General features: G+C 41.6%; 2 protein-coding genes across 11 annotated transcripts in view; both read left to right on the top strand.

Annotated features, from left to right (window-relative positions):
* Positions 1–3,255, top strand: part of TDRD7 (tudor domain containing 7) — a 67,007-nt gene extending 63,752 nt beyond the window's left edge. For all 4 annotated transcript variants that reach the window (XM_061634223.1, XM_061634213.1, XM_061634204.1 and 1 more), the window contains exon 17: positions 1,369–3,255. In XM_061634223.1, coding sequence (XP_061490207.1) covers positions 1,369–1,589 — 221 coding nt within the window. In that variant the 3' untranslated portion in view covers positions 1,590–3,255. The remainder of the gene's footprint in view (positions 1–1,368) is intronic.
* Positions 3,256–12,933: 9,678 nt separating this feature from the next.
* The window catches only part of TMOD1 (tropomodulin 1), a 60,146-nt gene continuing 45,331 nt past the window's right edge, over positions 12,934–27,748 (top strand). For 2 of the 7 annotated variants that reach the window (XM_061634272.1, XM_061634273.1), the window contains exons 1-2: positions 12,938–13,169; positions 24,719–24,883. In XM_061634272.1, the coding sequence (XP_061490256.1) occupies positions 24,764–24,883 (120 nt within the window). In that variant the 5' untranslated portion in view covers positions 12,938–13,169; positions 24,719–24,763. Of the gene's footprint in view, positions 13,170–13,211; positions 13,624–24,718; positions 24,884–27,748 lie in introns of those variants that run through there. The other 5 variants (XM_061634274.1, XM_061634267.1, XM_061634271.1 and 2 more) reach the window with 5 other exon arrangements.

Genomic DNA, 27,748 nt, shown 5'->3' with positions numbered 1-27,748 from the left:
AAGCATAACTGTAATTAAAATAGTTTTATAAAATAAATGCTTTAAGTATGTCATGGATGAAATGTTAATCAATTGACAAAGTTACTTCAGCCAGTTCAGGGTGTCATAAGCGACAGCAAGTAGCGTCTAAATGACTTGTCGCATGCTAAAGCTTTTCGTAGATTGTACCACTTCAGATTACTGGCATGTCTAGGTTGGTGGTGGGCATATGGCTGAAAGATCCCCTGTGGAAAATACATTGAACCTAAGAAACTATATCTGGAGGAATACTGGGCTAGAACTCTTGTCCTGACTCTTAGCTTCCCATGTGTAGGGATTTCTTTCAAGAGAGCATTACCCAAATCATTGTATGACCCAGGAGGTTTTACCACACAGTTTGCTTTTAGGCCTAGGCCAGACAAAGACAAAACTGGAGATGAAGGTTGTAGGTACTTTCATCCTTCTACTTTCTGGACCAATGTGGTCACCAACTACACTTCATAATATGATTAAGTGATGGTTTTAGTTCCTCAGAGGGAATCCTATATAGGGGCTATGCTAGGCATGGTGACATTGTTCAAGGGCTAAGCTCCACAGACTTGACTTCTCTGTTGGATTAATTCACATATGGTTCTAAGCATAGTCTCTGATTCTCTTTTGGGCATTTAGACTTGAACTTCTTTTTAAATTCCTATCATAAGGATGGATAAATCTGCCAATTTTGGCTTCTCATTTTTCAGTCGAAGCTCAGTTCACCCCATTTTGCATCAGTTTTATTTTAAAGTACAGGTTTTCATGCAGTCTTGTTTTTTGTGCATGTATCTCCTAATATAGCTAATTTTTATACACAGTTTTCTCTAAAATACAAACTTTTTGCAAGCATTATTTTAATAATATAGGCATTTCTGTGTGCACTTCAGCTAATATATGCTTTTTGTAGAAAAAAATTGAGAAATGTGAATTTTAAAAGAGCTGCATTTTGGTTCATGTATTGTAGGAATGGAGAACCTGTGGCCCTCCAGATGTTGTTGAGCTACAGTTCCCATCATCCCTGACTATTGACTATGTTGCCTGGGGCTGATGGGAGTTGGAGTTCAGCACCTGTAGGGTCACAGGTTCTGCGTCCCTGACGTATTAATTGGGAAGTGCAAATGGAGTCGATTCTGAATATTTTTTTCCACCATCCCTATGCGGATCATCTTAGGTAAAATGATGAGATGTATTGAAGTTGTGGCTGTGACTGACAGCATAGCCATGATTGATCTCCTCCACGTGTTCAAGATTATGAGCTTGCAAATTGCTTGCTACTTAGGCAGGCCCAAAGGTTCTCAACTTCTTGTGCTGTTCTGTGGTTATGTGTTAACTGGCTTTTATGCTGTTTTCCTCTAGGAACAGTGTCTCAACAGTGGTCAGAGGAGGCATCAGTAGTCTTCCGAAATCATGTTGAGAAGAAACCACTTGTGGCGCAGATGCAAACAGTTATTGATGGGGCTAATCCATGGGACCGCAAAGTTGTTGTCTACTTAGTTGACACATCACAACCAGACACTGATATCTGGATTCATGATATTATGACCCAATATTGTATGGAAATTTCAAAGGCAAATTAATCCTTTTCTAAAACTTTAGTAACATCAGCAATAAGAATATGTTAACATAGCTGTGACCATCAAAATAATAATTGTGGTTTACTTTGGATATTTTGCACTGTTTAATGCTAGAATGTTACCTGTATAAATAAATATTTCTGTTAACTTACTCTGTTGGAACAATTTCCTTCTGCTTCAGATCAAGAGTCTAAAGGCAAGTTTGACTATTCATCAGCTGGCTAGATGCAGACCTCAAAACAACTAGATGCAGACCCCAAGACAACTTGATCTGGATCGTGGTGGCCCTTTTATGTAATGACAACTCCCATTTAAAAGATCTAAGAATAGATCTGACAAAAAACTTGCAAGAGCTGCTGCCAGTCAGAGGGGACAGCTCTGAGTTAAATGAACCAGTGGTCTAATTCTTTATAAGACATGATCTAGATTATAGAAACTGTACAGTTAGATGGCCCCAACTTTTTTATGGAGCTGAACATTCCTGGCCCTCTTTGTAGAACAGTAGCCCTTGAGAATTATAGCCTGGCCAGGGATGGCCAACTTCTGTCTGCATTGATTATAAGCCAGTGACACTACAGATTTTTGTTCCGTGTTTCTCGCCGTCTATTCCTCCTCCCATTGGTGAACCTGGTTTAACCAATTGTAGTTACAAAAAGAAATGAAACTAGAGTAACTGAGCTTGACCATCTTTTGACTCCTAAAAGTATGCAGAAACAGCATTTTTCTGAATTCTTTCTTACAAAGCCCATTTATATAACCTGGTTACAGTCACCTCTGTGGCTCCTGGTACTGTCTACATCTCACATGGTTAGGGTGGATTGCGTGGTTATCAGGCTACTGATGTATGTTTCATTATTTGAAAGTATTCGTATCTCACTCGTCATCCGAAAATGGGCTCCCAGTATGGGTTATGAAAATCAGGCTTACATTCTAAGACACAACACTAAAGGAAAAGGGATTCTGAGGGAGGAGGAGAAAACCACATTCAGGCACTAATTTGTTGGTTACAGAGTTCTTTTAATAACCAATTAGAATGGAAAGAATTCAGTAAGGGGAGGAGCCAAGTTGCTAGTCTTTCATCAGAGTTGATGGAGAGGCTTTGTAGTTCCATCTCTCCCTCTCCATAGGCTGATGGAATGGCTGCTGCTAGATGACAGTTGAGGGAGGAGCCTGATGAAGATAGGAATGTAATGCAGTGTAAATACATTCTGGAGCTATAGACCAAGGAAAGGGAATCTGTGGCCCTCCATATGTTTTGATGACAACTCCCATGATTCCTGACCATTGGCCATGCTGGGTGGGGCTGATAGAAGGTGCGAGGTTCAACATCTGCCTCCCTGTGCTCCTACTGGGAGAAAGGGCGGGATATAAATCAAATAAATAAATACATCTGGAGGATCACACTTCCCCATTCCTGCTGTAGAGAAAGGAATCAGTGGAACTGGCCCAGTAATTAGAGGAGAGTTGTTTCATTAAACCTTGCCCCAACTTAGTTTTGTGAATCATTTTGCTAATGTTTACTTGAATAAGGCCCATTTAACTCACTGGCACTTTCTTCCAACTAGACATACATAGGACTGTATTGTTTAATCTTGGATTCTTTTTCCCCAAAGACAGTATGGGATGCCTTTTACAACTTTTGAATAAAGCATCTTTGGGTTTTGCAATACATTGTTGTGTTTGTGTGTTTAATCCAGACTTCCCCTTGTATTTTAAGCTTAAATATAGGATTGCATAGAATAGCACACTGAGGGTTTGTTTTTAACAAGCCTGATTCATTCATTGTCATTTCTTTGGTGGCAAAGGGGTAGTATTTAACACTGCCCTTGAACAAAATGAGCCGCTCCAGGAACAATTTTCCCACTCTGTAAAAAGTGTGTGTTTCTGTATATCAACTGCTGTCCTATTATGGCAAATGCCATTAAGTGGCAAAAGAAGCAATCATTTTGAATGTCCTCAAATCCAAGAAGCACTTCAGAATAGAAATTTCAGGAGGGAAACAATGGTGGCTGCTACAGTTCTCTTCCCTCCCAACATAATCTTGCCTTGCCTCTGAAAAACTGTCAAAACAGCTGAGAAACTGCCCTTGTCAATTTGGTACTTGCCTCCATCATGGGGTGAGTGAGTTCCAGTTGCTCAGGCTACTCCTGTACCTGCTGCCTACTAGCCAGAGGTAGATTTAAGATTAACAACGAGGATAGGAAATGCCACCTGAATCATCCTAGCATCATAAGGACTTTATTTCTGTTCCTGATTTTAGATGGGAATATTTTTATTCTAATAATGTTTTGTAAACCACTTTGTGATGCTCTTCGTGGCTGTAAAGAATATAAGCATCATCACAATGATTTTTCAATGAACAGAAAGCGGTCATCTGCACATCCTTGAGCAGAGAGGAGTGGTCATCTAACAGTCCATGATCGCCATTAAGACTGGTTGTTTGCTAAGGTAAGGGTACTGGCAGCTTGCAAATATTTGCAAATGCAATGGCAGGGGGATCATGAAAGTCAATTACTAAGAATTGTGCAAAATAACTATGATGAAAACCAGTTTTGCCAAGTCACAATGAAGATTTTAACTGGAAAAAGGTTTTTTTTTAATCGAGATTTAATTTCTGAACCTGTGGAAAGCTATTGATCCCTACTGCTTCTGTTTGAATTAATGTTAAAGAAAATGAGTAATTTGTCAGTTATCAAAATACTTCTCCCAACCTCACCCTCTCTCATTTGTTTCTCTCAAGAAATGGAAGGAACCGGTTCTGGACTAAGCATCTGTAGACATGAAGAATAACGACCTTAAACAGTATTTTGCAGGATCATTTTCATCCCTAGCACCTCATGTACATGGTTTTTTGGATTTCTGTCATTCCATTGATAAAATTGATCCCAAAACCTGTAAGAATACAAACTTCAGTTTTTCCATTAGCTTTAGGAGTAGGGCCCGTGAAACATCACATTGCAATTCACATTTCTTCATGGTGGAGAAATACCTGGAACATGAAGATCTGGAAGACCTGACACAAGTTTTCTTATGTTTTCTGTCTAGTACTGTCGAGAACATGCATTTATTACTACCCATGAAGGAAGGTGGATAAAAATTAAGAGAAACGTACAAAAGCTAAAGAATGACTTCTGAGTAGCCATCCACAGGATTGTGCTCAAAATTTATTTATAAATTAGATTGAATATTTATACCCCACTGTTCTATTAAAATAATACTCAAAGTGGTTTACAAAACAAAAATACAATATACAACAAAATATAAAGGATTGTGTCCAACAATAACATTCCTCTTGCACAGCAGACTTCCATTTGCGCAACTGAACTACCTTCCCCTCTCCTCTGCAGCTGCCCACACACCGTCAAAATCTGCTTGAGGGCTGGGGGGCCATCTAGGGCAGATTTTTTGGGGGGGACATCTGGGGGGAGGAGAAGAAAGGAAAGTGCAAACAAAACACCATCACACAGCATTGGATATAACCCCAAATACTTACAATATAAAATATAAGATCCTAAAATTACATATTCAGTATAATATCAGTAATATATTCTAGATCGGATTCCCAAACTCAATGGACCACCAGTAGTCCATAAGCTTCATTCAGGTGGCCCATGTGTTTGCAGGTTTGTGGTTGAAGGCAGATGACAGCGCATCCACGGCAGTGAATATTCACAGTGATTTTCATGCTTTTATTTTTTATATTTTATTGTATTACAATTTGAATTCAATGGTCCTAGTCCAACACTCTAACCACTACGCCACACTGGCTTTAAGAACAGTTTAATCTGCTGGAGATGAAAAGTAATCATGCTTAGATCCATGCCAGAAACAAATTTCACTGGCAAATGTCTGGATATCATTCCTTTTGGAAAGGTACACAAAAAAAGTCTTTTCCCGGCTAAAATTTGTGCTGACCCTCCCAAGAAGCAAATATAGGGAAATGATCATGTGTGCAAAGCCCCTTTAAGCATCAACAGCTACCCAGCCCACCATCTTTGCACTCTTTCCTCTATTGCAACAGGGGTAGACAACCTGGTGCCCTTCAGATGTCGTTGGACTCCAGTTCTCATGAGTGGAGTTGTAGTTCAACAACACGGGGAGGGCACCAGGTTGCCTACCCCTGCTTTATTGGGTCATGCTTACCCAACAATGCTGATAGGTGAGTGAGGTCATCACAGTTGCTGCTTGAATGTACTCATTGCTAACTGACCAATAAGTGCTGAAAGGAGAGCTAGTGGTTGTCCTGATTTGATTTTGCTTGTTTTGTTCTTTCTAAAATAGCTATCTATTCTGCTAGATGTTGAGCTATATGTGTTGGGTTTTCTCAATGGTTATATTCGTATATAGGTTTGGGGTTTAGATATATAGGATTATTTTAGGATTAATTTATTATGTGGGCAAAATCCTTTACCAGATAAGAGACCAGATGAAATTATATTTTATAGCAGATGTGCTGCCTCCAGACCATCAGGCAGGGGAAAAGGAAGAAAATTTGGTCTTTTGGGAACAAACACCATCTTCTGCTTTTGCTTTTTGAAAAATCTCTTTCAAACTCCCTCTTGTTAATGTTGAATCCTGAAGTGAATATTTTCCAAAGTCTTATTTCAGTTATTCAAAACTCCTAATCAAAGCCCTATGGCTTGGGACTTTTGTTGTGACAGCGCCCAATCCATGGTTTCCAATTTGAATACACACTGAGTATTCCGTTGTATCTACAAATGCACAGTGAGCTGCCTTCACCTGGATAGTTGGTTTTCCACTAGGTTGGCCCAGAGACTCAGTCATTAGAATTTCTGATCTTTCAATCTGCCTTCACTGCTATCTTCTTTTTCTGTGGCAGGCTTGTACCCCAAATGGATCAAGGACTGGGGCCCTAATCCAAAGCTATAGGTACAACCCACTGCCACTACCAATATATCTCCCCTGGAAAATAAGCTTAACAGTTTGAAGGACCAGCAATAAGACGAGAGAATTTTAAAGCAGAAAATAGAAAACTGCATGGTGCAAGATATAAAGATGTGGTCTACACTGTGATGTAAACTGATTGCAGCAGACCAGAAATGACCTGTTTAACTCAGAAAAAGTAAATGAGGATTTGAAAACTTGGTACTGAAATCAGAACAGGAAACACAGAAATGCTGCCTCAGACTGAATGACCTCAGGGTGCACACACAGCATGTCAATGCATTGAAAATGAGAGCAAAAAAATTAAAGCAGCAGAATAACCATCTTGTTGAAGTCAAGCTAAGTTTGGAAAAGGAAAATAACAAAATCCACAAGGAACATCAAGATGCTGATAGACAGATAAAAGCAAATCAAAACCTATATGAAGCAGAATTGTATTTTTCAAAGTTGCTTCAACACACAATGAGAATGTGGAGAACAGACCACAGAAATGCAACAAAAGATGCAAGCATTAAAAGATGAAATTAATTCCATGGCAGCACAACTTGAGTTTTTAACCAAATCAGATTCAAAACCATTGGCTCACTTTGTTGCAGAACAATACTCAGATTTGGAAAAAGAAAAGATTGTGAAAGAGTTGGTGATGGAGATGACAGACTCTCTCAAGGAGGTGTGAAAATTGGAGGGAGAAATATAAATAATTTAAGATATGCAGATGACACCATACTACTAGGAGAAACCAGTAATGATTTGAAACGAATGCTGATGAAAGTTAAAGAGGAAAGCACAAAAGCAGAGCTACAGCTGAATGTCTTGAAGACTAAAGTAATGACAACAGAAGATTTATGCAACTTTAAAGGTGACCATGAGGACATTGAATTTGTCAAGGTTATCAATACCTTGGCACAGTCATTAACCAAAATGGAGACAATAGTCAGGAAATCAGAAGAAGGCTAGGACTGGGGAGGGCAGTTATGAGAGAACTAGAAAAAGTCTTCAAATGCAAAGATGTATCACTGAACACTAAAGTCAGGATCATTGAGACCATGGTATTCCTGATCTCTATGTATGGATGTGAAAGCGGGTAAGAGAAAAATCAATTCATTTGAAATTTGGTGTTGGAGGAGAGCTTTGCGCATACCGTGGTCTGTGAAAAAGACAAATAACTGGGTGTTAGAACAAATTAAACCAGAACTATCACTAGAAGCTAAAATGATGAAACTGAGGTTATCATACTTTGGACACATAACGAGAAGACATGATTCACTAAAAAAGACAATAATGCTGGGAAAAACAGCAGGGAGTAGAAAAAGAGGAAGGCCAAACAAGAGATAGATTGATTCCATAAAGGAAGCCACAGACCTGAACTTACAAGATCTGAACAGGGTGGTTCACAACAGATGCTATTGGAGGTCGCTGTTTCATAGGGTCGCCATAAATTGTAATCAACTTGAAGGCATATAACAGCAAAGACTCTCTCAGTCTATCTTGTAATTTTTATCTGCTGTCTTTTATTATGGTGGTTGTTTTGTTGTAGTGTTATTATCTATACGTAACCCACATTCAAATATCTGCCCGCTTTACAATGCCACCTCTGCCATATAAAATGCCATGATGTCTCATTATTCACTTTTAGGAGGAGTTTTAAAACATTCCTGTTTACCCAGGCACTTGATGGCTGAAAGATATTGTTCCTAGCAACCCTGAAACCATTGGCTGAGAGAATGTGATTGTTTTAAACTCGTTTTTGGAATGTTTTAATGGCATTGTTGATGTGTTTGCCACCCTGGGCTCCTTTGGGAGGAAGGATGGGATATCATCATCATCATCATCATCATCCACACAGATAGAAAGGCACACTATTTCAACTGCAAAGAATCTACTCCTGTTAGCCAATTCTACAGAGGAACAGATACAAGTGAGTCGCCTGGGGAAAAGAGTTCCCCAAAGTCTCCAGCATTAGACCCTTTGGCACAATCTTTTACTACCACATTCAGTGAAGTTACAACCAATCCAGACTATCAGGTGGCAAAGCAGACCATTTCCTCCAAAGAAAAAGAAAGACTTTTCCTCCAAGCTGACTTCTTTGAATGCATTTGCTGCTGGAGGTGATCTTCTTCCCACTGAAATAAGAGCAAAATGTATCAGAACATATAGCCAAACATTTATGATATTTCTGAAGACAGTAATTCTTATATGGATGTATCCAACAATGTTGTTCAGCTTACAGCGAGGTTTCTGTGGGGAGGGAAGTAATTCTTGGTGATACCCCCTCCCCAAATCTGCTCCAAAGGGTTGGGGAACCCTCCAGAGCAGAATTCAGATATGTGGAGGGGGGGTGTCAAGGGAATCACTGAAAATTGCTTCCCTCCCCTTTATGGAAGTCTTACTGACTCCTAAACAACACCATAGGATATAAGTTATTAGATGTTTACAGGAAAACTTGTCTTTTTGATGCAATACAACTCACTAATAATTCCCTCTGTATACGTGTTTTCATGTAATTTCTCTGGATTGCTGATCAAATTAGGAATGACTGATAATAGTATAAGGACCGAGATTTGTGTGAGTACTATGAGAAAACCTCTCTTGTCTGATGTACATTTGTGCTCTAAATTGTTTTATTGGGTGTTAACATGATAATCATACACTACAATAATCATACAATGCAATACAATAATCATACTATATAGTTGTAAATTGTAACCTGCCCTGGGACCTTTATTTAAATAAATCTCTTTAAGGCTGCAATCATACATGTCTACATACAATACATGTCCAATGAGACTTACTGCCAGGTAAGTGTGTAGATTGCAGCCTAAATAAATAAAATAAGGATAAGGATATTCATGTTCTGCAAAGGGTGCTTCCACACTAGATGTCTAGTGTAGAAATTGCCATGTTGCATTCATTCACTTTTTACAGGACATCCACATGACTGAAGGAATACGATGTAGCAATCTTGCTGAAACTAAGCAGGTCTGGTTCAGGTCAGTGCCTGGAAAGGAGACCAACTGGGAACTCCATGTAAACTGACCTACGTTCTGTGGAAAGGTGGTGTTAATAAATAAAAAAATTAACGTACAAACTTAGTATGGGCTGTGTATTTAGTACGAGAGCCAGGGTGCTATAGTGGTTAAACTCTAGAGTGGCTGGACTAGGACTTGGGACAGCAAGGTTCAAATCTGTACTCAGCCATGAAGCTGGCTTCTGTGAGCTTGGGCCAATTACTGTCCCTCAGCCTCACTACTCACGGGGTTGTTGTAAGGACAATACGAGGAGAGGGAGAAGCAGGTTTGCCAGCTTGAGCTCTTTGGAGGAAAACTGGGATATAAATGTAATTAATAATGACGATTATGATGCCATCTTGTATTTTCTTACATCTTTCAGAACAGTCGTGCAATCTCCACAAGTGTTGATTTCTTTAGCACCACTTTTCTTTTAAAGGAAGGTGAGGTTTTGATGTGGGTGAATGAGTGAAAAATTAGCACAAAATAAGTGTTGACAGTCTGGAAACAACTGGAGTTATTTTAATATATTGCATTTTTACCGAATTGCTTTTATTTTTTCTTTTCTGTAAACTACAGTTCAGGGGTCACCAACCTTTCAGGACCTGTGGCCATATTTTGAATTGTGAGAAAGGGCTGTGTACACCAGTCACAAAATGACTGCCATGGGGGTGTGGCATAATACAACATGGCTGCAATGGGGGCATGGCACAGCAAAATTAGAGAGAGTACACTCATTGCTGCTGCTTCCCACTCCCCAGCTTCAGGCTTACCAATCAGCTGTGTCCTGATTGTGGAGATCATACAATACTGATTTCTCTCTCGTATACTCATATAAACATATGCTGCTGTTGCTGTCTAATAACAGGGAACATTCCCCTACACCAGGAAAAATATACAAGGTGGCCACATCACACCACACTCACGCTCTCGAACACCCACACACACTGACCAAAGATACACATGCATCTCTTACTCTTTCATACACTAACACTTCACATATACAGTATTCTCTCACCACACACATATACACACAGACCACACATTCATCCCTCCCTCCCAATCATCTCTCTCCTTCTCTCTCCCTACCCACATACCATATGTACATCTCTCCCTCATTCAAACATATGGGCTTCCTCAGGAATTTTTCAGGGGAGGGGCACATTTGGCAGGGAAGTAAAAACTGAAAGGGTGAAGCAGGCCAATTTATTTTATATATGCACATTTTTATTATTTTCAAAACAAAAACAGCAAAGAAAGCAATCAGCAATATTGGATTTATAAAATCTACCTGACAAAATTTAACAAATATCCCAATGTTCCTGTGTGGCCTGGTGACTCGTAGAATACAGATATTGACATTTCCTGTGACACAATAATTAACAAATTAATACGGCTGCATAAGGAAATATCGAAGAAAACAAGCATTCCATATTGTGGCATGTTCTGCTGGAGGACTTTGATAGTTTGTAGTTTGGCTAACATAGACAATAAATGGGTACCAGATGGAAATGAACTGATCAGTCTTCAAACTGCCACTTAGAGAACTCTACGTTTGTGTGTTAATTTTTCCCATAAGAGCGATATACCACACCTTATGGCACACTTGGAAGTAATTAGTTACAAAAATGTATTACTTGTAATTTATTACTTTTTTGAGGAACAAGTAGGTAATTTCTTTACATTTTGATTGTAACAGAATGAGGAGTAATTTTATTACTTTTGAGGAGTAATTGTAATGTTTCCAGAATTACTTTTAGGCGTTACTGGGGGGGAGCAGGGGAAGTATTCTATTCCTCTGATTTGTGGATGAAAATAATGTGCCTCGAACTGGGCTTCTGCGTAGTGTTGCTCTTCCCTCGTGCTCTGTGGGTGTTTAGGAGGTGACGAGGGCAGAGGTGGAGAATGAGACGGGGGTTGGAGCGGAGAAAACAATTGTTTAAAAAATGGACAGTGGTGGTGAAGAATGGAGTGGAGGGAGAAAGGAACCGGAGGGCAAGGACATGGATGAAGGAGGGGAAGGAGGCAGCAGCGGAATGGAGATAAATGTGGAGGTGAGAAACGACGTGTGTTGTGTGTGTGTGTGAATACTGTGTTTGCACTTGGCAAGTGAAGCGGCCTCTGCTGCCCTCCCTGACTACTTTGCTGCATTTGCAGCGTTTTACTGTTTTGCACCCCAGGGGAAAATGTTTGCTTGGGTGGGTATGCCTTAGTTAGCAGAGTCTGGGAGGTGGTTGAGTGAGAGATGTTGCTTGCTGGTTGAGAGTGTGTGTGTATATGTGTGGGGCACTTGGTTTGACATGCAAAGATCTGAGCGGTGGCCTCTGCCTCCCTCCCCGGAAGAGAGACCACCACTGCTATCTTATGGATAAAAAGAATTATTCTACTACCTTTGTGTGTGTGTATTTTTAATGATGTTTTAGGATACTTAAGTGTGCAGCAGCCAAGGCACCTTGTAGGCATTCTGGTGTTTTTTTTAAGTAACAACTGTAATTGTAGTGATTACTTTTGCATAACAGTAAAGTAATCAATCCTTTACAGAATAATTGTAATGGTAATTTATTCCTTTTTGAGGCCATGTAACAGTAGTTGTAATTTATTCCTTTTTAAAACTAATCTTCCAAACCCTGCCTTTGATACCAGTAACACAATGTAGCACCTTTCAGATCCTTCCAATGTGTCAATACTGCCCAGGACACCATAAGCAGATGCCCCACTAGATGCTTCACGTTACCTTCCAAGCCGGTGTTTGCAAAAAAGATTAAAAGCAGTACTGTAGGGGTGAAAGCAGGCTAATCTCACACACAAAAATAGAAGAATGGTGTCTGTACATTTTGTCTCATATCTCAGATTCCAAAAATGCTAGAAACTTACTATAAAAAAGAAAGTAAGAGAGCTAGGAATCTGGGGATTGTACTTCATTCCTGGGGCACCAAAGGCTTTTGCGGGCACCGGGTTGGCGACCCTTACATGTAGCTAAAAGGAGCAGGAGCAGAGCCATAAAACAGGAGGGAAATGGCACTCCTAGAGGTCATACGTATAACAACAAATGGCTCCTCAGCTGTTCTGCAAACAATTAAATAGCTACTTTTCTGTTTTTTCTTCCCGGAAGCACGTGCGCATCTCCGGATTCTCTAATGCTGCAACCCCCCTGTATGCTTGCGATTTACCGTCCAACAATCGTGCACGACTACAGGGTTATTAGCATCCTGTGCACACTTACATGCGAGGAAAGCCCGTTGCACGCGGGGCGATTTGCTTCCCCGTGTGGAAGCATTAACAGCCCAAGCCTACTTATCCCTAAGTAGGCCCGTCTACGCCGGCTACACACAGCTGAATCACTCTTCCTAGAAACAACCTCTCGTTGCCTCTGTACCCACCGACTCCCCCCACCGTCTCAGCCTCGGCTTCGGCGGGGAGAGAAGGGCGGGAGCGCATTGCGGGTGGATTCTGCCAGCCAGTGAGGAGTGGGCGGCCTTCCTCTTCAGCCCTCCTTTTGGGCCGAATGATTGGCACCAGTGGCGGGAGGCGCCCCCCCCGTCTCCTCTCTGCGTAACTTCAGAGCTCCTCTCCAGGGCGCGTGTGTATCTGTCTCTCCGCGGCAGAGCGACAATCGGCGTGCGCCTTCCTCCCATTCTGCTAGCAGGGCCACAGCCTGGAGCTGCAGGAGGTACAAAGCCGGGGACGGGGCGGGGGGAGACGAGGTAGTTCTGTGCCGCCTGTAAGTGGGACCCTTCTCTCCTCGCATGCCCAAGAGATCTAGCGGCAGCCCGCCAAGCCATATCTGGCCAAAACATCCCGCTGCCACCAACGGGGACCGACGGAGCGCAACAGCAGAGCGCCTATAAATAGCTGAGTCTTCCTCCCGCGCTGCCTATTGCGGGGAAGGGAAAGGAAAAGGGGTCAGGCAGGCACCTCGTACCGCCACCGTCACCCATCGGCTGGGAGGCTCTGGGCTCTTCCCAAAGGCATTGGGTCCCTGCCCTGGGTGTGGCACTGGCAGTGCCAGTGGAGGACGCTCGTTGAGCGAGCCTGCAAGTTGGCTCCTGGAACTGTCTCCTTTTGGACTTTTCTGGTCCCTGCTACTGGGCCTCTCGGCGACTCGGCATCTCAGAAGTTAGCAGGTGACTCTTCTTTCTCTCCACCTCCCCCCCCCGCTCTCTTCTGGCAGGGGGATAAGTGCGGGCGGGGGAGAGAGAAAACTTCGTCTCCTTCAAAGCTCTGGACGTTGAAAGGGACAAGAAAGCAAGGGCAGGGGGAAAGGGAGTAACCCCTTTGGGGCCTTTGCCTCACGCAGTACAAAGCTGTATGTGTCGAGGGGACGTTTCTAAATAAAGCTTAACGCCCCGACGACGGGTTGGCCAATAATAGTCTGTTAACAAACAATAACAACACGTTCAGGGGGAAAAAACCTTTGAAAATAAACTCACAGAACAACTTCTTGGTATCCCAAAATAGGCTTGGGACCACCCAGCGTTGTACATTTCCAACAACTTGTCTTGGAGGACCTTCCCTCTGAACTGCTCTTGGCTGACCTCCAGGCCTTTAAAAGGCTGTTTGTGCACAACACAAGCTGGGTAGTTGTGCCCAGCATCCAATGTGCCTTTGTAAGGGACCTCTTGGGTCTCATGCTGCTGCATTGGAGCTCTTCAACGTGTTGCTTTGAACAGGCCTGCGTACGGCAACAAATCATTGGGTATATGGATGTTTGGAAACTGGGGTTGATTGCTGGCTTTCAGCTTTCGTTTCTCGACCCAGAAAGAGAAAGAATCCACTGGATCAGGATCAGAGGCAGTTTTTCTTTGCCTTTTCTATTTTATGTAATCCACGATAACCTAAGAAAGTGAGTCATGAAGCGTTGCTTGTGGGTGGTTGCCATATTGCAAGAGGAAATGTTACACAGTGAAATGTGCTGGCAAGCTGAGGTTGCTAGCTTTCTTAGCCCTACTCTCTTGTACATTTAAAGCAACTACTAGGGTTGCCAACTGACTGGTGTGTTCCTATTCCTTTAGCAATAGCTTTATTTTAAGAAGCCAACAAACTCTTAAAAAAATGAGCATGAACATAACCATTCTTGCCCATTCATATCTTCCAACTGATCAAAATAAAACATCCTGGTTTGCTCCTGTTTCTTTAGCAATAGCTTTATTTGCAGAAATCAGCAAACACTACTTTAAAAAAAACAAACAGCATGGGCATAAGCATCCCCACCTGCTAATGGCTGCAAATCAATTTAAAGACATAGTACAGGGGTCACCAACACATTGCTTGCAGGCACAACAGTACCAGTGAAGTTCTTCAATGGCACAGGTGGCCCAGAATCTGAGCTTTCCTTTAAAAAAAATGAAGTCTCTAGCCCTCCTAGAAAGAGAGTTACAGAGCAAAATGTGCAGGTACCCTTCTAACCAATTTATATTAAATTAGCCAGCCTGGCTGCTCCTGCCTGTCAGTGTTTTAGTCAATGTGTCAGAGCTGTGATTGATAAGTGAGTTGTTTGGCTACCAGGCAATGGGAATCCCTCAAGTTCTAAAGAGTTGCTATTTTGCCTTCCCTTTTAGTGCACTTTTCCTGTATCTGCCTTTTTGTCTAGTAAGAACTTAAGAAGACCCTGCTGGATCAAGCCAATGGCTCATCTAATCTAGCAACCTATTCTCACAGTGGGCAACCAGTTGCCCATGGGAAACCTGCAAGCAGGACCTGAGCACAAGAGCACCCCCTCCCCTGCAGTTCCCAGCGACTGGTGATTGGAAGCATACTGTCTCTGCCTATGGAGTGAGAGCATTGTTGGAATATGTGGTTCAACTCCAACTTGTGGGTTGAGGCTGCATGGGGTTAAAAAGGGTAGCTAGAGAGGAGACCTCCTGATTGCTAGGCTAATACCTATCCTTTGATCTCCTGCTGTCTCTCCCTTCCTGCTAGACTGATATGCATAGGATGTTGACCATATCTCCTTCCTTCTTCTTTCTCTCAAGAGGGGAGCAGACATATTCCTTTGTCTCTCCCTCTCCTCCAGGCATGAGGGCAAACACTAGGCTTAGTGTTTGTACCTCCAACTTAGCTAGTTAGCTAGATGTAGAACTCTCTCCTATTGAGTATGTACTTCCAGAATAAAGTCGTTATTTCTTATTTTAAAGCTTAAAGTCTCTGTCTGACTAATTTGCAGGGAACGTGTAATCTTTAGCAAAGATTCAAACACACAAAGACTCACTCAGTCACTCCATTCCCAATTTTGCCACTCTGTGACAAGCATAGCCGTCATGGCTAGTAGGCACTGATTGCCTTTTCCTCCATGAATTTGTCTAATCCCCTTTTAAAGCCATCTGAGTTGGTGGCCGTCATTGCTTCTTGTGGGAGAAAATTCAATAGTTTAACTGCACTGTGTGAAGAAGTACTTTCTTTTGTCTGTTCTGAATCTTCCAACATTCAGCTTCATTGGATGTCCATGAGTTGTAGTGTTATGAGACAGAGAAAAAAAATTCTCTGTCCACTTTCTCCATGCCATGCATTATTTTATACACTTCTGTCATATCACTACAGTCAGTAACCAAAATGGAGACAATAGTCAAGAAATCAGAAGAAGGCTAGGACTGGGGAGGGCAGCTATGAGAGAACTAGAAAAGGTCCTCAAATGTAAAGATGTATCACTGAACACTAAAGTCAGGATCATTCAGACCGTGGTATTCCCAATCTTTATGTATGGATGTGAAAGTTGGACAGTGAAAAAAACGGATAAGAGAAAAATCAACTCATTTGAAATGTATTGGAGGAGAGCGCATACCATGTACTGTAAAAAAGACAAATAATTGGGTGTTAGAACAAATTAAACCAGAACTATCACTGGAAGCTAAAATGATGAAACTGGGGTTATCATACTTTGGAGGCAAGAAAAAGAGACAGGCTCTGGTGCTGAGTAGATTTATTGTATGCTCAGCGTGTTTTGGAATTTATCCTTCTTCAGGAGCAGTGGAGATCTGTTTTCTTTACTCTATCCAGGCAGTTCAAATTGGGACAGAGTAGTTGATCAGATGCAAAGAGGCTACAGAGTTTCACTGCCTTTTAATTTGTTCTGTAGAAGAGGAATTTCAGCAGGTGCAGCTTTATTATCTAGGGATAAGTAAAGGTGCACCTGCTAGATCTGCTGCTTCTACATAACTGTTAGAGGAACAACAGATTCCCCCCTTCCTCAGTTTTTAAGTCAGACATATAAATAATGTTTAAATATTTTGGTTCTATGCAAAGCCCTGGTCCTTATGTCCAGGATCCCTGCTGAGGCTGGATCCCTGCTGATGTAGCCTGTTCCCATCTGTGGCCACAGATGCCACTCCTTTCACACCTTTTCTTTTGCCCCTAAGTAGGCAGTGGAAAATTCACCTGGATCTCTTACATGGGCCAGGTCTGCCTCAGAGTTCCCCTGTGCTGAAGCTAACATAAAGTGTAAGGGGATCGCAATAGGAGAGGAGCCTAAGCCAATGAGGTTGGGAGAGTAATTAGTCTTAACATAATTGGACTTTGCTTATTTATATGGAATTTGACTTATCAAATATATTGAGTTAAATATTTAAGGTGTGCGACTTAATTGATAATTCTCATGTATAAGTGGACAACTTCAATCGAGGGAATGGGTGGATGGGTGATATAGCTTTGTTTTTGTTTTGCTTTTTGCTCCTTATGGCAACAGACCAAGCTTCCTTTCCCCCAAGTGTGCTGTTCAGTGCCTTGCCTGTCTTCTGGTAGTCATTCAGGGAAAGAGCCAAAAGATCCTTTAGGATAACTCTGGATAGAATCTTCTAGAGTAGAGATTTTCCAGCTGTGTTCTGTGGTCTGCAAGCTCCATTCAGGTGTTCTGTAGAAAAGTTGCGGAACAGTTGAGAATATGTGTATTTGGCCTTGCATTTGATTATTTTTTTCTGATGATAGTGATTGAGGCTGTTTTGACCAGGGCCAGATTACCAAACAGGCGACCAAGGCCTTGGCCTAGGACCATCTTCAAGCATAGCTCCGTGTAGAGCACATTACAGTAGCAAAGGTGGAAGGTTACTACAGCATACAAAATTATGACTAGCCAAACATAAGGGCATCATTACCAATGATGTGTGTGCTCATGTCATCTCTGCCAGTTGGGTTTTGCAGTGTTTTAATATCTTGCCAACCCTTATTGATCAGAGTTAAAGGTAGGACAAAAGAAATTAATGCGTACACCACAAGTAGCAGTGTCTCTAGTACATCACATTTAGCGCACTCAAGTCCAGCCTTTCTTTGGCTTGTCTTACAGTTTTGTTCCAGCCCGAAGAAAGGGGAGAAGCACATGAAACAGCTGCAGCTAAGATGACTTATGTGATGCTTGCATCATTAAAAATAATTGCTCTATAACTTATGACTTGTTTTTGCTTAACTTGTGGGCAAGTCTAGTACCGTATAAATCGCACTGCTACACAGCCTTGTGAAATGCACTGCTAGGGTTTCACAGTCCAGTAGAAGGGCTTTTTCTTTTTCATTTCTTTTCTTTTTTTGGTACATTATGCCACTTTTAAAATGACCTTGTTGGATTTGAAATGTAGGGATTCTTTGCTTTTCTTCTTACTTAAGCTTGGAAGTGTCTGCCCTCAGTCAAATATTTCTACATATAAGGAGTTTTGATCAACTAATATTACAGCTTGAACAAATCCTTTGTTTTTGCTTTTCCATTTTCCAGGCCTGTTGATTTTTGGTATTTGGGAGGTAAGTGTATGTGTCTAACATGGAGCTGACACCACCCCCATTGTTTCAGTTTCTGTGCTCCTTAGGCACCTGAGTTATTTTGGATGTGTTGCTTCAGAAATATCATATGATAGGGCGTATTTAGGCTGCAATCCTGTACCACTCACTTGGGAGAAAACCTATTGAATTTCAGTAGGACTTGCTTCTGAGTAGACATGTGTAGGATTGCTGTTATAATCTGAATTTGTCCATGATAAACTGGAAAAATAAATAGCTGAAGCAAAAGAATGGAAATTGAGAAAGAATGTATAATATTATGCATAAAAACTCAGAAGGAAAAAGTGGCTAGATTCTTGCACTAATGAAAAATAGAGCTGCAGGATTTCAGTTGATTCGGTCAGTTGATTGTCTTTATGAAAGAATTAAGAAGAACCTACAGGATCAGTCCCTGAAATCCATCTAGTCCACCATCTTCTTTCCAAGAGTGGCAGACGGAGCGATCCAGGAATCCTCTGGGCATGCCCTTTTATTTCTTAGCACTCAAATATTCCATGAAGAAGGAATGCCAATGGTGCAGGTGATGGGTTACTTTTTAATTGTTTCCTGCTGTCATCTAACAGCAAATGTAGGAATTCTTGCCCTCCAGGAGTCTAGGTACACATACAGAGACAGACCCGCTATTTAAGAGCAGGCACCCCCTCTCCTCCCTGCACTATAACTGTGAACATACCTCAAAATTTGTCTTATGCTTGTTAGTATGTATTATTTAATTTCATTTTGAACAGAACCGTTAACTGTTTAGAATATCCCAGCAGGAAGCTGCCTTATACTAAGTCAGACCCATTGGTCTGTCTAGCTCAGTGTTATATTTGCCAGGAGTAGGCAGAAGATAGATTGGGATCTACTGGTAGATTTCTGGGTGATTGGCAGGGTTTCTGACTCTCAGATGCTTAACAGTACTAACAAAAAAGTGACTTTTCCCACCTAAATTCAGATGCTGAAATAAAGAAAGCTAGTCACTAGTGAACCTTTGTGGGAAAGGTCTGAGCTTAGTTCAGTTCTGGTAATAAAAACCAATGTCCAGGCTCAGAATGAGCTCAGAGGAGCCCTCGTTCTTCACTTCTAACCGTGTGTCTTTTGCACCTTGCTGTCACCCTTAGATCTAGGGGTTCTAGTACAGGACAAAGTAGAACTGGCAAGCCTGGACTCTGCCCATCCCTGGGCTATGCTGACTGGGAACTGCTCTCCAGGGTTTCAGGCAGGGGTCTCTCTCAGCCTTACGTGGAGATGCTGGGAAACCTGGGACCTTTAGCATGCAAAGCAGATGCTGTACCACTGAGCTGCAGCCTTTCCCCCTAGAAGAACTCTTTGGTTTGTTTAGTAACAAAGATTGATTAACTTGAGGTTTTAGAATTAGTATGCCTGTCTTACAGTTCTAATACCAAATGTTTTAATAACAGTGTGACTTCACCGTGCTGTCTCCTACAAGACCCCCAGGCACGACCCTCTATAGTCCCTCAGCCCTTGACACATGCCCTCACAATAGAAAGAAATGCAAGGGGTTATTGGATGATGACCTCACAGAGCCAAGCAGGTTCTGGCCAATCATGGTAGGTTCCCACATACAGTGCCTTGCAAAAGTAATCTGACCCCTGACCAATGCTCTCATATTACTGAATTACAAATGGTACCTTGTAATTTTGTTCTGTATGATATTTTATTTTGAATCACTGAAACTCAAAATCAATGATCATAAGGTGACATTGGTTTTCTGTTGGGAAATGTTTGTAAGAAACATAAAAAACTGAAACATGTTGCTGGCATAAGTATTCTACCCTTGTGCTGTGGAAGCTCCCAGTTTACACAGATGAAAGAAATTGCCCTATCGAGGACACAAGTACCTTACCATTGACCTCCACCTGTGAACCATTAAAGTTGCTGTCACATTGGCAGGATAAACCCCCCACTGTTGAAGGATCATTGGTCAGGCTGTGGATCTGAGGGAAAATGAAAACCAAAGAGCATTCTACAGAAGTGAGAGATAATGTAATATAATGTAATGCAGAGATTAGGGAAAGGCTACAAAATAGTATCCAGGTGTCTGGATATCCCAGTGAGCACAGAGGATCAATAATCAGGAAGTGGAAGCTGCATCACACCATCCAGGCACTGCCAAGAAAAGGCTGTCCCTCAAAACTCAGCACTCGAACAAGAAGGAGACTTGTGAGAGAAGCCACAGAGAGGCCAACAATCACTTTGAAGGAGCTACAGAGTTCAGTAGCTGGGAGTGGAGTAATAGGGCACCAGTCAACCATATCAAGAGCTCTGCATAACACTGGTTTGTATGGGAGAGTGGCAAGGAAGAAGCCTTTACTCAAAAAGTATCATCTGAAAGCATGTCTGGAGTTTGACAGAAAGCATGAGTGCCCCAGTTGCAATGTGGGAAAAGATTTTGTGGAGAGATGAAACTAAGATAGAGCTTTTTGGGCAAAACTCAAAGCGCTACGTTTAGTGGAAACCTAACACTGCCCATGCCTCAAGACACACCATCCCTACAGTGAAGTATGGTGGTGGCAGCATCATGCTGTTGAGATGCTTCTCATCAGCAGGGACTGGGCATCTTGTTAAAATGGAAGGAAAAATGGATGGAGCAAAATACAGGGAAATGCTGCAAGAGAACCTGCTTTAGTCCACTAAAAAGGAAATTCACTTTTCAGCAGGACACTGATCCCAGGCACAAGGCCAACACAATATTGGAATGGCTCAAGAACAAAAAGGTAAATGTCGTACAGTGACCCAGTCAACATCCTGATCTCAATCCCATTGAGAATCTGTGGCACTCTTTGAAAATTGCAGCCCACAAGCGACGTCCAACTAACCTGGAGTGAATTTGCCAAGAAGAATGGGCTGAAATACTTCCAACACTGTGTGTAATTTTGATACATACCTACCTCAAAAGACTTCCAGCTGTTACTGCAGCAAAAGGTGTGGGGGTTGAATACTTATTCAAGCAACACGTTTCAGTTTTTTATGTTTCTTACAAACATTTCCCGACATAAAACCAATGTCACCTTACAATAACTGATTTTGAGTTTCAGTGTTTCAAAATATAATTTTGTTCTGTTTGATATTTTAATGTACTATTTGTAATTCAGTAATATGAGCATTGGTCAGGGGTCAGTTTACTTTTGCAAGGCACTGTATGTAATCATTTTCAGAGCTCAACCTAATATTCAGTAGGAGCATGGAGATTTCAGTCATGTGGAACACAAACTGCGTTTCCTTTTTCTTAACTTAAATAACAAAAAACAAATGGCATTGCAAAAAAAATTTTTGGACATATCCCCTAGGGTTTGCAGAATCACTGAGAAAGTTGTTGAGATAAACTGCAACAAGAGTCATTGTTCACTTTCTTTACAGATGTAACATGGAATACAGGTAAAATCATCACATCATTCTTGCAATATAGTGTTGAATGAGAACTCGGTTAATTTCTTGTTATATGTGTTTGTCATGATCAGTATTTTTATTAGGTGTTGTTCCAAATGTGTGTATACCATGATGGGTGGGGGACTCTTACACAGACTTTTTAAATGTCTATTTTTGATTGATACATCAATTTGAGTTACCTTTTCTGCAATGGCTATAATAAACCATAATTGTTTATACCAGAGGTCTAAGGTTAGATCAGCAGTAGGTCCCAGGCTATGGTCTGAAGGCACATGAGGCCAGCATCCTGCTGAAGCTAAGCAGGGTCAGTGCCTGGATGGGAGACTGCCTGGAAACCATATGTAAGCCGCCTTGGGTTTCTATGATGAAAAGAAAGGTGGGGTATAAATGTAATAAATAAATAATAAATAAGTAGTTTTCCATTGCTGCAAAATATTCAGTCTGGCAGCAACAAGCTGAAATGTTATGAATTCTTTGTATTCTGCATTATATAAGTATGTATTTATATTTCAATAAATAAAAATGTTTTTGAAAAGAGATAATAAGAAATGCTAGGGGAGAGGGGTTTATAGTGTTTTGCCCCCATTCCTCATAGTTCAGAATCAGGATAGAAATGTTTTAAATATTTAAGAATGTGAAGAATTCAGCAAGTCAGAGTTAGACCTCCAGTGATAGGTGATTGTTGGGTTAGATTAGTAATGGCACTGAGCTTAGATGGCTGTTACAAGGATGCTGACAAAAGTACGGAAGAGTAGGAGCTCTGTCCCTTCTCCTCCCACCTGTTGAGGCTGAGACCTAGGTTGCGGGTGCTGAGTCTGGCCCTGCTGCTCCTGCTGCCACCACTGCCAATTACGTCACCATCTTTTTTTTGTAAGATACTTTGCTGCCGTGCCCCCATGTCACACAGTGTGAGTCATGATGGTGCAATGTCTTACAAAAATATAGTATAGAGAGATAAGGCTGTCAAACAGCTATCAGCTATGGAAACTAGATGGAGCCTCCATGTTCAGAGGTAGCATGCCTCTTGAGTACAAGATGCTGGGTGACAAATAAGAGAGGTGGTTGCCTTTTATGCCCTGCTTGTAAGTTTCCCAGACACATCTGGATGACCTATCTTGGAAACAGAATTCTGGACTTGCTTATTGAGGAATTCTCTTGGCTGATGTGACAAGTTTTTGTAGAACTTCAAAACTTGCCTTGCCCGTGGCCATGTAAGCACAGAAGAAGGCTCAATTGAGTAAGTGTGTAGGGCTCAAGCAGGCACACCTGGCCCCTGGAATTATGCCCAGGAGACTTCAGGGAGCAGAGTAATGTGTTCTCATGATTCTACCCTACAAGATCTGGGCTAGATGGTCTTGCCAGCTGAAGACTCTAGTGGTCAAATCATAGGGATTGGGTTGGGCCCAATCCAGACACTCATCCAGACACAGGATATTCTACACTGAAAGTATGCCTAATGTGTCTGTCCATCTTTATTTGAAAATGTCAAAGGTAAAAGATTTCACAACTTCCCAAGGCAGCTTGTTCCATTGCTGAAATGCCATTGAAGTTCAGACCTTTTCTGTAATCTTTTAACCAAGATCTAGTTTCTTTTAGTTTCCTACCCTAATCACCACCTGGAGAGGCAAAGGTCTGCTACTCTGCCACTTGCCTCTGTTAACCCCCCCTTCTGCTTCCACACACTTCTGCATGTGCAGTTAATCAGCAGTGGCTCATCCCCCCCCCAAGTTAGCAATTGATGTTGCACGCGTCAGGTGATGAGCATGTATGTATGGACCCGCATCATGTGATGAGCATGTATGTATGGACCAGCCAAGGGCATCTGTGCCACTTGAGACCCCTTCAGCTGCTCACTGCAGAACACGTGAAAGTGCCTGTGCGGGGCTTAACTTTGCCCTTTGGAAGAGGGCCTGGTTCATCACCTGAAGCATTTTCAACATGTTGGAAACTCTTTGGGCTCCTTTCTGACTCAGCCCATCCTTTCTCAGCTTAGGAATGTTGCTGGGGCTCATGATGTTAGATGTCATTCAGGAGCTGGAGCAAGCCCTGCCTGTTCTGAGGTATCTGGGTAATTGACAATTACCACTGTCAGTTTCATTCTTCACTTCTCTGCACCCCACATGTAACAAGTAACAGAAAGGACTCAGGTTGTACAGGATGTTTATCAATTTGGAGCTAACGTCAGGTGATAGATTGCCTTTAGCTTTTTCGGAGTGAAGTCCATCAGAGCTTGGAGAAAGTGACACACAGAGATTCATACACACACACACCCCAGGGGACAGCAGAGAGATGGTCAAAAGCAGTTTGCAATTTGAATTGACAGAGATGGAGAGAAAATTGGAGTTGGCTAAAACTGGGAGTATAGCCTTGCAGGGACTGTGCAAGGGAATCTGCAGTAAGAAGGCCTGTTTGCTTCAGCTATGCTCTCTTTGTAGCCTTGTAAATAAAACAAGATATTGCAAAGACACCATATGTCTCCAGTGCTCATATGCAAAAAAAATTAAACCCGGGATCATTGGTTCTAGAACATATCACTGCCCAGAAGTGGGGTGCATGTAAAAAATATTTCTATTTTGAAAAGTGCCCTTTTTAGTTTAGAAACATCATGGTTCCGTTAAATCAGTTTAAGCCAAAAAGGTCTTAAAACTGTGGGCCAGAATTCTGCTCCTATAGTTCTGTAGCTCCCCCCCCCAGGTTTCTTGAAGTGACCGTGGGATCCACACTATAGAGTATAATTTATGTGGGCAATCCAAGAGACATGGTGGAGCTGGGTAACGCGAGGGGGAGGGCTTACTTACCTCAAGTTAACTAAGTTAAGGATAGTTCCCCTCCCCTGAAAATTTCAGGAAACTATGCCCAGCCCTCCAGAGTCTTTGGGGTAATATGCCACCACACACATTGCCAAAAAGACAACAATCCACCATTCTAAAAATTGTGACCCAGGACTACATGTAAGTGCATTGAATTGTTATTGATTCCTTTCTTCGGCAGAGTTGAGCCATGGTAACTGAACTAACTGTGAGATAGACTTAATTTTACTGTCCCCCCTTCTCTCTCTTTTTAAACATATAGGTCATATATTAGAGAAAGAGAGATCAGGAAACTTTGAAAGGAAGAATGTCGTACCAACAAGGGCTAGAGAAATACCGAGATCTGGATGAAGATCAGATCCTTGGAGCACTGACAGAAGAAGAAATCAAGATATTAGAGGGTGAACTGGTAGACCTAGATCCAGACGTAAGTGGTTTTAAAGGACTGCTCTTTAAAGGTTCATAGGCATTTTTTATGGCTCTTGGCAATGACAACAAAATGGAACATTTATGTTCAGAGGCAGTGTATTGCTGAATGTTCAGAGGAAGCAAGCAGCACAAGCTATCCATTGCCTTGATGCTTGTGATTTTCCAGAAGAATCTGGCTCAGGGTCAGGATTCAAGGCCACCACTCTGAACCTGCGGCCTGAAAGGTGCAGGCTGGGATTCAGTCTGTGCTCCACCACACTTCTCCGGCCAAAGGAAACCAGCTACGCCAGCAGGAAGGCCTCCTAAGAGCAATAGAGCCAGGGCAGGTCACATGGTGCTTCTTGAACTGTGTAAACACTTCTAGGCTGGGCATGCTGAGCAATACAAATAAATAAATAGGGGAGCCTGCTGCTGCTGTTTGCTGTGGTAGACCATCTTTGTTTCTGCTCAGCCTCTCCTTCACCCGCTTTCTCTCCACCCCTCTGCTCATTTGGGCGTGAGCTGAGTTTAATACTCAGACTCTTTTGGAATCTGATACCTTTACTGTCCACTTAATGTGAAGTACACTCTTGCCTGCAAAAGTTGGTGGTGCACTCTGTTTGGTGTTCTAAAGACTATTAGAATTGCCCTTCTCCCTCCACGTGATCCCACACTTTTGTTTAGAGCTCTCTTTAATGCACATTAATGGTTAAAATATTTTGCTTTAATTTCTTTGGATGATTGGTTATTGCTACCTATTTGGGGCCCAGAGAGCTGGCTTGACTGTAATGCCAAACCACAGTTTAAATAAACAAGCCTTGGGCTCTCTCCTGTCCTACTCCAGTGCAGCTGTGAGGAGATTAGAAGAATCTGTTTTCCATTCTTAATCAACTGTGTGGTTTGTCATTATATCTGAACAGGACAAACTGGTTATTGAAACAAGCCAAGTTGAAACGGAGGTTTGTGATCCCAGCTAGTTTCAGCAAACTATAACAAACCAAAACGTATATCCCAACAAACTGAAATTTGGAAAAACAAGGAACTGGGAACCAAAAAAATCTGACTCAAAACTGCCTGTGATATGGATGTGGATGTTTTATAAAAAATTAAAAACATGTGGATAACGTACACATCTGTCACAGCTGAATGAGCAGGAGTAAACATAACCAGCATATACTAAAACAAATCCTAAAATACAAAATCAAAACATATGACCAAACGTGCTTTGACAAAGTCTTCTTCAGTGGTCAATCAATGTACAAACAACAAATATACAATTCAGCACAAATCTATATAACAATACAATTCACAGCACAACTCCTGCAAAGATAAAACATATAATATTTAAGGGTGAGGACTTCCGGGAAGGGTGAGGACTTCCGGGAAGGGTGACTTAGCCTGTGCCTGCTTTTGAGACGGGCTCCTGCCTCAAAAGAAGCTTATTCAGATATATCAGTCAGTTTTTTCTTTTTTTTTTTGACTGATTAAACTTCTCCCGGGTAGGGAGAAACGAAGAGATTAACCTCAAAGCCTATTTTTGTTGGGATGACCAGATCTCATTAATTTATGGGACGAGGTCCAGCCGACGAAGGTGGGACGGATTTTTAACAGCAAGCTCTATCTGATAAAGCGAACGTTCACCTTATCTTCTAAGAGAGAACGCACTAACAGGCAAGCACCCTTCTTTCTATATTTTTCTTTTACTTGACTTAAATTGTTGCTGTTTAAAAGAGATTTGCCAGATTGATCAGTTTTTGACATCTCACTGGGGAGCCATAACTTCTCTCTGCTACGCACTAATTAATAGCTTATCTCTGTTTTTGTTGCAAAAAGCTGTCCTGGATTTGCATTCTAAAGATATACACAGAAGAGGGATTTCTATTCCAGATTTTTATTTTGAAAAATATTATACTGTTTTGAGACTACTCTCTTTTTGGTCTATTTTATTTTGACGAATCTGTTTCTTGACGATTGCCATTAATTGTTTCGATCCTGGGAACTGCATTTTGTTTACTTAACTATTGGAGAGATAAGGCTGTCTGCTCTGTTTATACTGTGATGTCACCAAGTTTGGAGTATTAACCCAATTGTTGCTGAAATAAGAAGTGGTTTTCCTATATTTTTCTTTTAAAATGGCAATTAAGAAAGTGGCTGAAAATCTGGAAATAACTATGTTTCAGAAAATAATGGATGAGATTGAGATAATGAAAATTGAATTGAGTAAAATGAAGCAGGAGATTAAAGATATAAGGGTCCCTGTGAGAGAGGTGACCCTGGAAGGGGTCCCTGTGAGAGAGGAGACCCCGGAGATTGGAACAGGGGTCCCTGTGAGAGAGGTGACACTGGAGACTGGAATAGGGGTCCCTGTGAGAGAGGAGATCCCGGAGATTGGAACCAACGTGGAACAGGAACAAGATTTGGAGTCTATGGACTTTAGAAATAAAATCTATTGTTTGGAACTCAATGTTATCTCTGAAGAAATGAATGAAGATTCTAGAGATAAAGTTATCAATGGCATGGATAATCTTCTGGACTGGAATGATGTGATGGAGCCCAATATAGAGAAAATCTATGGAATTAACTGCAGCCATGTGACAATGGAAAAACTTTTAAGAGATGACCCAGTGTATTTTGAAAAAAAGAACAGAGATATGATTTTACAGCAGTATTTCAGCAACCTATTCAGAATGGATGGCAAGAAAATATTTGGGATAGAGGTAATCCCCATCAGACTCTTACTATATGACTATGGCTTTGACAGCAAGATTATTATGGAATACTGATAATGGAAGATTGGATATTGAAATTACTGGACTTAACAAGACTACTGAAGATGGAAGATGGAAAATGGAACTAATAGAGATAATAGAACAATGGCTACTGA

This window comes from Rhineura floridana, chromosome 1, assembly GCF_030035675.1.
Source record: "Rhineura floridana isolate rRhiFlo1 chromosome 1, rRhiFlo1.hap2, whole genome shotgun sequence".
Classification (NCBI taxonomy): Eukaryota; Metazoa; Chordata; class Lepidosauria; order Squamata; family Rhineuridae; genus Rhineura; species Rhineura floridana.
This window is presented reverse-complemented; position numbering and strand designations above follow the sequence as displayed.